Genomic DNA, 14,183 nt, shown 5'->3' with positions numbered 1-14,183 from the left:
GTGGATCATGAGGTCAGGAGTTCGAGACCAGCCTTGCCAATATGGTGAAACCCCTTCTCTACTTAGAGATACAAAAACTTAGCCGGGTATGGTGGCGAGCACCTGTAATCCCAACTATTTGGGAGGCTGAGGCAGGAGAATTGCTTGAACCCGGGAGGTGGAGGTTGCAGTGAGCTGAGATCATGCCAGTGCACTCCAGCCTGGGTGACAAAGCAAGACTCCATCTTGGGGGAGGGAGAAAAAAAGAGGCCGAGGTGGGAGGATCACTTGAGCCAGGAGTTCGATACCAGCCTGGGCAACATAGCAGGACCCTATCTTTAAACAAAATAAAAAAATAAAATAGCTGGGTGTGGTGGTACACACCTGTAGTCCCAGCTACTCCAGAGGCTGAGGTGGGAGGACCACTTGAGCCTGGGGAGGTCGAGGCTACAGTGAGCTGTGAGCACACCACTGCACTCCAGCCTGGGTAACAGATCGAGACCCTGTCTCAGAAAGAAAGACTAAAAAGAAGAAAGAAAGAGTTGGGTGCATATAAGAAACCATCTTATATGCCCCCCTGCCTTGCCAAAAAAAAAAAAAAATCTCATAATATTTTAAGAAAGTTTACGAATTTGTGTTGGGCCACATTCAAAGCCATCCTGAATCACATGTGGCCTGCAGGCTGCGGGCTGGATAAGCTTGATCTGGAAGGTTTCTTCCTGTTCTTACTTCAGAGCCACACCATGTCCCCTGACCATCCCTTGAGACACCTTGTATCAGTCAGGGTTCTCTGCAGAAACAGAACCAACAGGATGTGTGTAGAAAAAAAGATAGAGATTTATTTAAGGAATTGTCTCACGTGATTGTGGAGCTGTGGCAGGTTTAAAATCTGCAGGGTAGGTTGGCAGGCGGGGTACCCCTGCCTGTTGTAGTTCGAGTCCAGAGCCGTGTGCTGGCAGAATTCCTTCTTGCTTGAGGAGGTCGGTCTTATTTATTAAGGCCTTCAACTGACTGGATGAGGCTCACCCAAATTATAGAGGGTCATGTGCTTTATTGAAAGTTTGCTGATTTAAATGTGAATCTCATCTAAAAAATAAAAACCAACCAACTTTCTCAGAAACATCCAGAACAATGTTTCGCCAAATATCTAAGTACCATGGCCTATATAAGTTGACTCATTAAATTAGCTACCACACACCTCCAGCCCAGGCCGTGGAGATGAACCAGCAGGGCAGGCTGAGTGACCGGTGAGCAGGCAGGTGGCCAGGCCTGTGGCTCTGTGCCGGCCAGGGAAGGAGCTGAAGCTGGACCAGGCATGCGAGTGGTTATCGCCGGGGTCAGGTGCACACTGAGGCTATGTGCTCATTTTCCGACCCAAGTCCAGGAGGAAAAGGCCATTTAGATCCCAACAATGTTGGCTTCCTGTGTTCCCGAGAGGCAGGAAGCAACCCCAGGACAGAGTACCGGCAGCCCAGCTGGGGCGGGAGCTGGGGCCAAGGGCTGGGGGTGCAGTTCTTCACCCCAGCAGAGTAATCTAAGGGTCCCTTTCCACTAAGGGGTTTTCTGCTCCCTCTCAGGCCACCACTGGGCCCTGCTGTGCAGGGGCAGTGCTGATATTGTGGCAGAGATGGGGCTCCTGGGGCTCCATGGAGCTCTGGTTGGACAAGGTCACTGGTTCAGGAGGGTGCATGGGTGAGTTTGTAATTTTGGGGCCTTCTGTAGGAGCTGGGAGGTCATGATCTGCTCAGGTGGGGGCCCATCCTGACATGTGTCTCTGTGGAGGATTCAGGAGAGGAGAAGGCTGGGGTTTTCCTGCTCTTGTTCCTCCCTGCGTGTCCCCATCCTTCTGATGAGAAATGGTACCTGTGGAGTGAGCATCCCTGTCACTCACAGACTGGTCCCTGTCACTCATAAACTGGCTGTCTCCCCAGCAGTATCTGATGTTCCCAGGGTTGGAAACTGGGTTTTTCCCCTTTCTCTGTTGAAGGGAGGAAGGGGTAGGTGGCAATGGTGGTGGGGGGTGTCTTAGTTGGGCTGTTACAGAATACATTAGCCTCTTAAGAGTTACTTTCTGGAACACAATGACTAATTACTTGGTAGGGTAAGGGAAGTGAGGAAGGAGTTAAAGCGAGGGTTTGCAGGCACCAAGGGGCAAGGTAGGACCCAGAAGATGGCCTCTGGCCTTGGTTCCCAGCATCTGCTACCTTTGGCTCTTGCATTCTGATGGGTCTTGTGTTCTGATATCAGTGATCTAGTACTGCATAAAAAATTACCCATAAACTTAGTGGTTTAAAATAAATACAGGCTGGGTACCATAGTTCACTCCTGTAATCCTAGCACTTTTGGAAGCCTAGGCAGGAGGATTGCTTGAGCTCAGGAGTTCGAGATCAGCCTGGACAAATGGCAAAACCCCCTCTCTACAAAAAATGCAAGAATTAGCAGGGCATGGTGGCACATGCCTGTAGTCCTAGCTGCTTAGGAGGCTGAAGTGGGAGGATCGCTTAAGTCTGGTAGATGGAGCTTGCAGTGAACTGAGATTGTGCCACTGCACTCTAGCCTGGGTGACAGAGCAGTGCAAGACCATGTCTAAAAAAAAAAAAAAAGAAGAAAAAAGAAAAAAAATCAAAATTATTATTCCACATGGTTTCCACAGCTCAGAAATTCATGAGTGATTGGCTGGGTGGGTGGTTCTGGCTCGGAGTGTCTTATAAAAGGTGCAGTCAAGATGTCACTGGGGCCGTATTCATCTGAAGGCCTGACTGGGGCTGGAGGATCCAGTTACCACATGGCTCACTTAATGTTGTCAAGCTGGGGCTGGCTATTGGCAGGAGGCCTCAGCCCCTCACCACACAGCCCTCTCCATAGGGTTGCTTGAGTGTTCTCATGACATGGTCACTGGCCCAGAGCAAATGATCCAACAGACCAAGGCTGAAGTCAAAGTGTCTTTTATGGTTTAGCGTCAGAAGTCACACACTGTCATTTCTATAATATCTGACTGATTATATAAATCAGCCCTATTTAGTGTGGAGGGGACTCCAGAAGGGTATGAGTAGCAGACGCAAGAAATATTGGCAGCTACCTGCGAGGCTGGTTGCCACAGTTTCCCTTTCTGTAACCCATCTGAATATTTCATCGATCTGAAAGTGAGAGGCCAGCAGATTGGCAGGCCCAAACTTGAGATTACAGCAAGAGGGACGCAAATTAGAGAGGAGGACATACTGTCCGTTGGGAGGAGATGTGAGATAGGTGGACAGGCATGCATAGGGGACTTCCCTGGAGGAAACTCAGCAAGCGGGCCTCCTTGGGGTTGGAGGCGGATGCTTCTGCAGGTGTCAATATCCATTCATGGGGGCTTGGCCAAGCCTGCCCTGCTTGGCATCTGCCACTTGCTTTCAGTTTGCTAAGCTTTTGTCTTCTGGGCTGGGAGCTGGAGTGGGGGTGGTCTTCCCTCGTTCTCCTCTGTAGAGCTGCCAAGGACAAGCTTTCTGCATTCCAGTGTGCAGGAAGCACTCAGCATAGCGTATTGCAATTACCTGATGATTTCTCCGTTTGCCTCCTCACTTGAGGGCATTTGCTGAGTGTGTGCCCACTGTGTGACAGGCAGGGCTGCCCTGTACAGTCATGCAGGCCATGTGCTGCCAAGGGTGCCTACCCGAGACAGCACAGGAGTCAGCCCACCCTTTGCCTACCAAGCCATGCATCTTGGCACAGGGCCGATCTGCCTGGAGAAAGGGCACCTTCTCACCATTTCCACAAAGACACTGTGCATGAACCCAGCTGTGTGTCCCCAGGGCTGGTGTGCCCAGAGGGTGGGCCTCCTTCTAGTTTGCACAAAGATGCTGTATGGTCTCATGGGCCTGAAGCAGACACTGTTCTAGCTGCTGGGGCTACAGTACGAAGGAGAAAGGCATGCTTCCTGCCCTCCCGAGTGTAGTGTGTGGAGATAGACTAGAGAGAAGTTACCCAGGGCAACTTTAGAAAATAACCAGGGTGCTGAAAAAGAATAATTGGAAAGCTACTCTAATTTGAGTGGTCAGGGGAGGCCTCTTTGAGGAGATGACTTTGGGTGGATTCCCAAAGGATAAGAGGGATTCGGTCCAGGGAACGATGGGGTGCTGGGGTGAGGGGGAGTGTTCCAGGCAGCTGACACAGCAAGTGCCAAGGCCCTGAGGCACTCTGGGAACTGTCAGAGTATGGAGCATGCTGGAGGGAGGTAGAGTCCGGCCCCTATTGTGTCCCTCATGTCTAGACTGGGTGGATACTTAGAAACTCCTTTTTGGTTGGACATGAGACGTTGAGGTGGCGGTCTACAGCTCAGGAACGATCTGAGAGTGGGGGGGACATGACTAAATGGGGGTGCGTGTAAACCTCAGGGGAGATCTTCAGACAGGTCCAACTCAGCAAACATTTATTAAGCCTCGCCTGTGTACCAGGCTCCTCCTTCCTTCCCTCCCTCCCTTTCTTCCCTTCCTTCCTTCCTTCCTTCCTCCCTCCTTCTCTCCTTCTCCTTCTCCTTCTCCTTCTCCTTCTCCTTCTCCTTCTCCTTCTCTTTCTCCCTCCCCCCCCCCTCTGTAGGAGAGAGAGAGAGGCAGGTCCCCTAGAAAGGAGCATACATTGTCAGACCCACAAAGGGGAAGTTTCCTCTATTTGGATGGGGTGGGGCAGGAGAGGCTGCTGCTATCCAAAAGGGAACACCTTTGCGAAGGGAGGGAGTTGCTACCCGGGCTGGTGGGGGTGCTGAGGAAGAGGGAGAAGCAGAAAGGTCAGAGGGATGGTAACGCTTGTGTGGCTGAGCGGGGAGTATATCCTGCTGTGGCCAGGGTGGAGATGTCCCTGAGCTGGGTTGGGTGGCTGGTGGGGTCAGGAAAGCTTTGCTCAGCACCGGTGAGTCACAGGCCTGGGCTGGGCCAGGACTAGGTTCTGAGAGAAGATCCCATGTTAGGGACAGTGGCCAAGGTCCCTTTCCAGGCACCACCCAGTGTGCCTCCCAGCTTCTCCCTCTTCCCCATTCCCAGCCCCTTCTGCCTCAGACAAACCAGAAGAAGCCTTAGTGTGGGGAACCCCGGAGCCTCTTTGGGCTGCTCTTGGTCCTCGTCTGTGCCTCAACCTCCCTTTCTGCCCTCTGCTGAGAATCAGGCTGGTTCAAAGCTGGAAGGGGGTGGGGTGCAGTAGATCTAGGAGAAGGAGGTGGAAGGCTGTGGTCCTGGGCTGTGGCTGTGAGGATTTGGAGTCAGGGCACTCCCCTACCTTGCCCTCCCCATTTCTCTAACCAGAGTTCCTAACCCCCCAGCCTTAGCAGGTCCTGGGCAGCCAACAAGACCCAAAGCAGTGCAGAACCCAGGAGACCCCTCACCCACCCATGAGATCTGCAGGGAGGTCACCAAATCCCTTGGTGGAGTCCCAGAGCCCTGGGGGGTGGGGCAGCAGGGCTGGGGACATTCCAGGCTTTGGGAACCTTATAGGAAATTTGATTCCAACTTCTGGTAATAGGAAGAAGAGCAAGTCCTGTGTGTGTGTGTGTGTGTGTGTGTGTGTGTGTGTGTATGTGTGTGTGTTTCAAATCATGCACATGAAGTTTATGTGAGCATCTGTTCACATGTCTGTATTCACAAATCTGTGTCAGGCTGCATCTAAGGGTGTCCCACAAAATCGTGTGTGTTGGTGCCCTGGGTCAGGGGTTTTCTTGGATGAATCTGTGTGTGACGCTGTGTGTGTGTGCACGGATGTATGGATGGGTGGGAGTGGTTCTGGGTGAGTGTGTGTGTGTGGGTGTAATGTGTATACTCGTGGACCCTCCCCTGGATTCTGAATTGGGTCTGTGTGTCTGCCTCTGGGTCAGAGTAAGTGTGATTGTGGTTTGCGATGTCGTCTGCTTGCCTGGTGTGTGTGTAAGGCGAGAAGGCCCCCCTTATTCCTTGGTGGGGCTGGCGTGGGGCCCGGGTCCGGGCTACCTCTGCCCCTGGCAGGGGTCCAGTGGGGGACTCCCCCTTGCTCCCCCCACCTTCCCGCACCCGGGGAGGCTCTGGCGCTGGGAGCCCCCTGCCTCCCCGGCCGCGGGTCCGCAGTCCCGGGCGCTCCCGCCCCGCAGGCCCGGCAGCCGCTCCCCTCCGTCCCCTCCCTCTCTCCCTCTCTCCTTCCCTCCGTCCCTCCTTCCCTCCTTCCCTCCCGAGCGCGGATTGCGGGCTGGGGTGGGAGGAGATTTCGCGGAGTTTCCATTTCATACCTCGCGGCTAAAACTTTCTTTCTGTGTCTCGCCCTCTTGCAGTCTGCAGCTTCTCCTGTCATCGGAAATGCCAGGCCAAGGTAAGGGGCCGCGGGCTGGCGGGCCCGGGAGGACTTGGGACAGGCCTGGCTCGGGGTCCCAGACTGGAGCGGGGGCGCCGGCGGGGCGGGGGCGGTGCCCGGGGCGTCCCTCCTCCTCTCTTTGTTTATGCAAAGCGCCTGGGCCTGGGAGCGGGCGCAGGTCAAGGTGAAGGCGAAGGCCCGGGGGCGGGGGCAGGGGCAGGCTGGGGAGTCGGGGGATGTGAGTTGGGGGCGCGGCGCGCAATCTGGGCGGTTACTGGGGGTGTCTGGTGGGGACTGAGCTCCGAGGGAGCGGCCTTTCAAGGTGTTTCTGCTAGTTCTCAAGGGGGAGAGGGGAAGGGGGAGGGGATCCATTTCGGTTACCCCGGGCCGTGCAAAGCCCCAGTTGGCCCAATTTGGCCAACTAGAAAACCTCAGTGTCTACAGCCACAGGACCCCCAGGGCAGGAGAAGCGGGTGGGTGGCCTAAGTGGAGAATGAGGTCGGGGGTCAGGATTGGTTGGTCTGGAACCCCCTGAGAGACTGTCCCTTCCTCTTTATTGGCCAGGTCTCCTTTTGGTCCTCAGTTTCCCCGTGAGTATTTCCTGGCTGGTCTTGGTGGGAGAGGGAAACTGAGGCAAGAAGACTGGAGGGATTGCTGGGCCCTGGTTGGCCAGGCTGGCTCAGCCCCTGATGTATCCACTGAGGTTTGGACCCAGGAGTCATATATCAGCTTCTTGGAATAACAGGGGGTGGGGGATCCGCACCAAGATGGGTTATGAGTTTGGGAAGGAAATGGTTCTGTCCAATGGCTCACCTCTGTCCGGGGGTGGAAACGGCATTCCTTGCCTTTCCCTTGCAGCAAATGTCTGCACCTTCTCCCATCGTTGCTTGTAACCCTCCTTGCCCTTTCACTCCCTGCGTTTGCTCTTCGTATTTGATCTTTCAAGGAGTTCAGGGAGTAGAAGAAGATGCTTCCAAAAGGAGCATTCATTGAGCAGTTGGGGACCTGTATCTGGTGCATTTCATGTTTTGCTTCTTATTAGCTGGGTGGCCTTGGGCAAGGTATGTACCTCTGTGAGCCTCTGTTTCATCCTCAGGGATATGGGAATAAGAAGCCTACCTCATAAAGTTGTTATGAGAATTCAATGAGATAATGTATGTGAAGTGCCCAGCCCAGTGCCTGGCATAGGGTGGGTGCTCAAAAATGTCGTGACTGATGCTCAGCTGCTGGGAACTTGGAGGGACAAGTGTCACCTTGGGGAAGGGGTGCTGATGGATCAAGCAGGTCTGGAAGGAATCTTCCTCCAAAGAAACTTTACTTAAGCCAAGCACACACCTTGCTGGAGGGCGTCTCCATCTGTAGACTCCAGCTTGGAATGCTCCCCTTGCAGAGGTGCGGAGGGCCTGGCTTGCAGCAGGTACCTCCATGCAGTGAGTTTTCTGCCCCTTCCCTTGTCTTCTGCTTTCCTGCGGCCTCCCTCAGCCTATTCTCCCCTGGAGAGAGAGTACGTTTCTGCTTCTCCTTCCACCTCCCTCCTTGTTCTGTTTATCCAGAGCAGAGTTTTTTTTTTTTTTTTTTGCCTTAAACACCAGAACTTCCCAGTTTTCTTGCTCCTCCCCAATCTACCCCTTCTTCCTGCCCTTCCTGCAACCTTTTCTCTTAATAGCAATGGACATTTGTACAGTGCTTTGGATCTTAGACAGCATTTCACACGCATTATCAGACTTTGTTCTTTTAATTCCTTTAGAGCATAAAACATTGGCCAAAAGATCCTGTTGTTTTACAGATGAGGAAACTGAGGCACCCCAGGTTGAGTGACATCCTCAAGGTGTCCCAGTGTAATTCTTCACCTACTCTCTGTCCCTGGGCCTTTGTGCTTCCTTCTCCTTGTCCCTCACTGCCTACTGGCATGCATTTCTCCATCCTTGCCTGCCACTCCTCCTTTTTCTTTCCATCTCTTGACAGCAGCAGGATACATTTAGGGAGGATAATGGGATAAACTTACGGGCAGTGAGGATCTGATTAGGGGAGATGGGTAGCCCAGAGAGGCCCAGAAAGATGTGACAGATGGCCCCTTGTCATGCAGTAGCCTTGTGCATGGGAGCAGGTAAATACCAAAGATGACTTTTTGGGGGCATAGCCTACTTCAGGAGTCTCACGTGTGCTGGGGGCTCAGAATGCACCAGGCTGCAGCAGTCCTGCTCTGCCCTGCTCAAGGAGGCCACCTAAGTGGAGGAGAGGGTATACTGGCAGGGCAGTAACCAGAGAGACAGATGGGCTTTGTATAGGAGTTTCCTCTATAGGGAATGGGACCCACTGGTGGTGAGCGCTCCACCCAGCTGGTGGGTCTCTCCCTGAAACCACAGCTCTTACTGCTGCCCTGCCTTTTTCTCCTGCTGGGAAGGGCAGCGGGAGCCACAGAGCCACAGCAGAGCTCTATACTGTGGATTTTATAGCCTTGTCAACTTGGAGGTCATCTTGTCCATCCCCTGCTTCTAGGCAGGATGCATTAATAAATGTTTAGTAATCTCCTTCCATGAGCCAGACACTGTTCCAAGTGAACAGATAGAGAAGGTCTTGGCCCTCATGTGTCTTGCAATAGGGGAGACAGGCACTAAATAGGCAAGCAAGTTTTGAAGTGAATGAGCTGGAGCAACGGGTTAGAGAAGAATTCTGCTAAGGTAGCCCAGGAAGACTCCTTGGAGGAAGAGTTGTGTGAGGTGGGACCCAGATGATGATGTAGGGGAGGAGAAAGAGCAGGTGCAAAAGCCCTGAGGTGAGAGGAGCTTGTTACACTTGAAAGAGGGCTGGAGAGTAGTGAGTGCTGGGGAGTTTGGGCCTGAGGGATGCGATTGGATTTCTACTCTGAGAAGGCCACTCTGGCCTTGAGCAGGCACCCGGATGGGAGTAGGGACATGGGCCAAGAGGCCGCTGCTGTTGCCTACTCGAGACAGCCTGGTGGCTTAGTCCATGGTGCTCGCCAGAAAGGCAGTGAGGAGGGGCTGGGTCTGGGATGCCTTCTGAGGGAGAGCTGGAGCCTCACTGAGCCATTGGATGTTGGGTGTGAGAGTGGGAGTGGGCTTAAAGATGACTCCCAGGTTTTGGCCAGAGTAATTGGGTGCACATGGTTTCACTTACTGAGATAGATGAGGTGTGTGAGAAATTTCTAGGAGAGATGGCTCCAGGGTTTCAGCTTTGCTTGGTCTCCTTTCACAGTACCACCATGCACTTGGGGTTTCTTGCTGATGTTGATCCTTCCCTATTCAGCCTGCTCTAGCCACTCCTCCGCTAAGTGGCTGCTTCCTAATGCCTTCACACACCACCCTCAGACTGTTCCTGCAGCACGAAGCGATGGTTCTGACAGGGGCTGTGTTATGTATATGGAGTGATATGGTATAATAAATGGCCCCCAGATTTAGTAGCTTAAAATAGCATCAAACACTTACTATCTCATGATAATAAATGTTTTGGGGGGTCAGGATGTTGGGAGTGGCTTAGCTGACTGGTTCTGACTAGGGGTCTCTCATGGGGTTGCAGTTGAGATGTTGGCTGGGGCTGCAGTCTTCTCAAGGCCTGACGGGCTACAGGATCATTTTCCAAGGTGGTTCTGTCATGTGGCTATCAAGTTGGGATTGGCTGTTGCCAGGTAGCCTCAGTTTCTCGCCACACGAACCTCTCCATAAGGCTGCTTGAGTGTCCTTACAACATGGTGGCTCGTTTCCCAAGAGTGAATGAATGATTCAAGAGAGAGCAAGGCAGAATCCACAATGTCTTTTATACACTATCCTTGGAAGACACACTGTTATTTCTGCAATATCCTATTGGTTACATAGGTCAGCCTTATTCAGTGTGGAAAGAATCTACATAAGGGCTTGAATACCATGAGGCAAGAATCAGTGGGGGCCATCTTGAAGGGTGACACTACAGATGCCCAGAGACAGGGCAATGCAGACCTGGCAGCTAGGAGGCCATGGGAGTGTTGGGAAGGGCAGGGTACGGGAATCAGACCTACTTGGGTTTGAACTCTACCCCCGCTGCTTTCCAGATATGTGAGCTGGGTTGCAGAGGATTAAATGCACATTGGCATATAGTAGGCACCTTTCTCCTTTCTTGGAACGATAGTTGAAGCTTGGAAAGAATCACAGATATTCTGTGCCCAGCTCTCTGCCACTTGGACGTGCTTGAGAGAAAATGCTCCTGCTGGTAGAGGTAGAGCCTCAGTGCCGGCTCACAGTCAATGTTATCTATGTGTTGATTGCGCATCGGAAGGCTGAGAGCTAGGTTACACCCCAGCTTCCCGAATAGTACCTAGTCCATAGTAGGAGTGCCAATAAAGGGATAGAAGGATGGAATAAAGGAATTTTGAGAAACAAGTCCTTCCTTTCTGGGGAGAGGCTGAGGGGATGGAGGAAAGCGGGAGAGAAGTAGCAGCAAAATCACTTTAAATACCCCTCCCAAAAGCCTTCCTACCTTCTGACACAGAGGGTGCTCCAAATAATAATTCTAATCATATTCCTTTTTCTAATTGGGGTTTGAGTCACACTCTCAATTATACAAAACTCAAATGTACATTCTGATAGATTTGTACATACATGAGAACCAGATCATGATCTAGAACATTCCCAGCACCCAAAAAGCAACCCCTATGTTCCTTCAAGTCAATATGCCCCAAAGGTAATTGCTATCTTTATCTGTATCATCAGAGATCAGTTTTGCTTGTTCTTGAATGTTCATTGAAATGGAATCACACAGTATGTTTGCTTTTGTGTCTAGCGTATTTCGCTCAGCATTATGTCTGGGAGGCTCATCGTGTTCTTGTGGGTTGCAGGAGCTCATTCTTTTTAATTGCTATGTTGTATTCCATTATGTGAAGAAACCACAATGTATTTATCCATTCCAGTGTTGATTGCCATTTGGGTTCTTTCCAGTTTGGGACTGTTAGGAGCAGACCTGCTATGAACCCTTAGTCACCTCTCTCTACACAGAACTTTGTAATCTACAACATGTTTTCCCTCATCTTTGTAGTTCTGTGAGGTGGGCAGGGCTCACAGTGGCCCCATTGTACAGATCCAACATCCAGGCCCCATGACGGTGCCCACCTTGGCTAATGGCACCTTGGCATAGGGGCCTTGGATGTGATTCTGGTCTGCTCTGAGTTAAATGGGCAGGGAGCAGGTGAGGAGAGAGAACAAGAGTGAAAGCATCAGACACTGAAGAGAGGGATCTGGGTCAGAGCCAGGAATCTTACTGTAGTTCATGGAAACCCCATTCTCCAGCCCTCCCACTACATCTCCTGAAGGAAGTGAATTCCCAGTCTCCCTTAGTTCTCACCCTTACCCCTCATTGGGATCCTTATCTGTTCCCAGTTGTTTCTCTCCTGTTGAGGATTTAAAATGAATGGCCCAGGACTTGTCTTCCAATTTTTTTTTTTTTTTTTTTTTTTTTTCAGAGACTGGATCTCACTGTGTTGCCCAGGGCAGAGTGCAGTGGTGTGGTCACGATTCACCGCAGCCTCGATTTCATGGGCTCAAGCCATCCTCAGTCCTCCCAGCTCAGCCTCCCGAGTCTGAGCTGGGACTGCAGTGTGCGCCACCATACCTGGCTAATTTTTTTTTTTTTTTTACTTTTTGTAGAGATGGGGCTCACCATGTTGCTCAGGCTGGTCTTGAACTCTTGGGCTCAAGTGATCTGGCTGCCTTGGCCTCCCAAAGTGCTGAGATTATAGGCATGAGCCACCACACCCTGCCTACCTTCCACTTTTATGTTAGCACATGTGCTGTGTGTATATAGCAGCTTTTCTTCCATTTTGCTTTTCTCTTCTGTCCCCTGCTGTATGACTCCATAACTTTCAAATAAGTTTTATTTATATATTTATTATTTTAAGTAGACTTTTAATTTTAGAATAGTCTTAGGTTTACAGAAAAGTTGCAAAGGATAGTACAGAAAGTTCCTGGGTGGCAAGCACCCAGTTTCCCCTAGCCCCTGGATACATTTTGGAAAATGCTTTCCTCCCTGCTGATCCTCACTCCTTGTTTTGAAATAGCAGTTTCAGTTGACAACAGCAGCGTCTTCCAGCCAAATACTCTTCGTCCACTGCAGGTCAAGACAAGAGTTCAGTGAAAAGACCAGGCAGCTGCTGGGCAGGCAGATGGCCCAGGCCTCAGCCTCTTGGGTGGCTCTTTCTTACCCACTGGTTTCCTTCCTTAGCTCTCTGTTACCTCTTTCCAGGCCCTGTAACTTTCCTGTCCCAAGTACCAACTGAGGCGGAGGGAGGAGGCTGCAGCAACAACTTGGTCTCCTCCCCTGTACCAAAAGAGCTTAAAGCTCATCCTTTAAGCTTGAAAGGAAAGGAAATCCCATAATTAACCCCCACCTCTCAGTCTCATTGCACATTACCTTTCCTGCTAGTCTTGTAAACACACCTGCAGCCTTCTTTTACAGTTAGGCTGGAGGCTTGTATTCTCCTGCTAGCGTAAATACCTGGGTGGGAGGAGGTTCATGGCCCCAGGACCCATCGATGGCTCTGAGCTTAGTGGAGTGTTTAAGCTCTTTGACTTTGGAGACAGGCTTAAGTTTAAATCCCAGCTGCGTCAATAACTAACTGTGTGATCTTGGGCAAGTTACTGAACCTCTCTGGGCCCCAGCTTCCTCATCTGTAACACGGTGATTCTAGCAGTATTTATCTTGTAGAGCTCTTGTGAGTGCTGGGAATGGTAACACTACTAAAATGTTAAGCTCAAAACTCACTTGTTAAAAAGTTGCTAACATGTGTTTATTGTTTTGTATTCTTCTGGCCTTCTACCTCCTGTAAGGTGGAGAGAATCTGAGAGATCAACAAAGTTTTCTGTGGGCAGTGGTGTGAAGACTAGATAGAGATTGCTTTTGTTTTTCCTTCTTTTCTCTCTCTCCATTATCAAGGAAGAGTGAGGAAATTCTATAGGCAAATATAGTATATCTTTTGCTTCTTCGCCCGCTGTATGGCCCCTGATATCTCTAGCAGTGGTTTGAAGTCTTGTCTGCACATTAGAATCACTTGGGTGCTTTAAGAAAACCAATGTCTGTATTCTACTCCCTGGAGATTTTGATTTAATTTGTTTTGGCTACGACCTGACCTGGGCACTGGGATTTTCAAAAGTGGTAACCAGTGGTGGGAATGTAAAATGGTACAACCACTCGAGAAACAGTTTGTCCATTTCTTATAAAATTCAACATACACTTGCTGTATGACCCAGAAATTCCACTCCAAGATATTTATATGAGAGAAGTAAACACATGTCTGTAAAAAGACTTGTTCACAAATATTCATAGCAGCTTTATTTCCAAGAGCCCCTAACTGGAACGAACCTTAATATTCAATGACAGGTGAATGGATAAAGAAATTGTGATGTCATAGTACAGTGGGATACTACACTGCAATAGAAAGGAATGATCTATGCGCAACGGTGTGGATGAACCTCTAAAACATCGTGCTGAAAGAAGCCAGACACAAAAAGGGCACATATTGGGTGATTTCCTTTTAATGCATTTTGGAAAAGACAAATCGCTAGTGACAGAGCAGGTTAGTAGTTCCCTGGAGTTGGGAGTGGTGGGGAGATCGGCTGCAAAGGTGTGTGAAGGAACTTCCTTGGGGGATGGAAATGTTCTCTATCTTGATTGTGGTAATTATGCGTGCACCTGTCAAAACCCGTTGAACTCTATTCCTAAAATGGATGCATTTTATTGTATGTAAATTATATCATAATAAAGTTTATTTTAATAACATTTCCCATGTGCACTTCCTTTGCAGTCACATTTGAGAACCATTGGTCTATGGCTTCTGGAGACCAAGCCCTGTCTTTGTCTTCTTGGCCAGTGCTAGCCCAATACCATGTATTTAATAGTGCTTCCTGGGGTTGAGGGCTTAATTTCCCGTTTTTTTT

At 50.5% G+C, this 14,183-nt stretch overlaps 1 protein-coding gene across 6 annotated transcripts in view; it reads left to right on the top strand.

Moving 5' to 3' along the window:
- The window catches only part of TNS1 (tensin 1), a 213,511-nt gene that overhangs the window by 25,939 nt on the left and 173,389 nt on the right, over positions 1-14,183 (top strand). For all 6 annotated transcript variants that reach the window (XM_028831100.2, XM_077957541.1, XM_077957540.1 and 3 more), the window contains exon 3: positions 6,245-6,282. In XM_028831100.2, the coding sequence (XP_028686933.2) occupies positions 6,245-6,282 (38 nt within the window). The remainder of the gene's footprint in view (positions 1-6,244; positions 6,283-14,183) is intronic.

This window comes from Macaca mulatta, chromosome 12 (genome assembly GCF_049350105.2).
Source record: "Macaca mulatta isolate MMU2019108-1 chromosome 12, T2T-MMU8v2.0, whole genome shotgun sequence".
Lineage (NCBI taxonomy): Eukaryota > Metazoa > Chordata > Mammalia > Primates > Cercopithecidae > Macaca > Macaca mulatta.
This window is presented reverse-complemented; position numbering and strand designations above follow the sequence as displayed.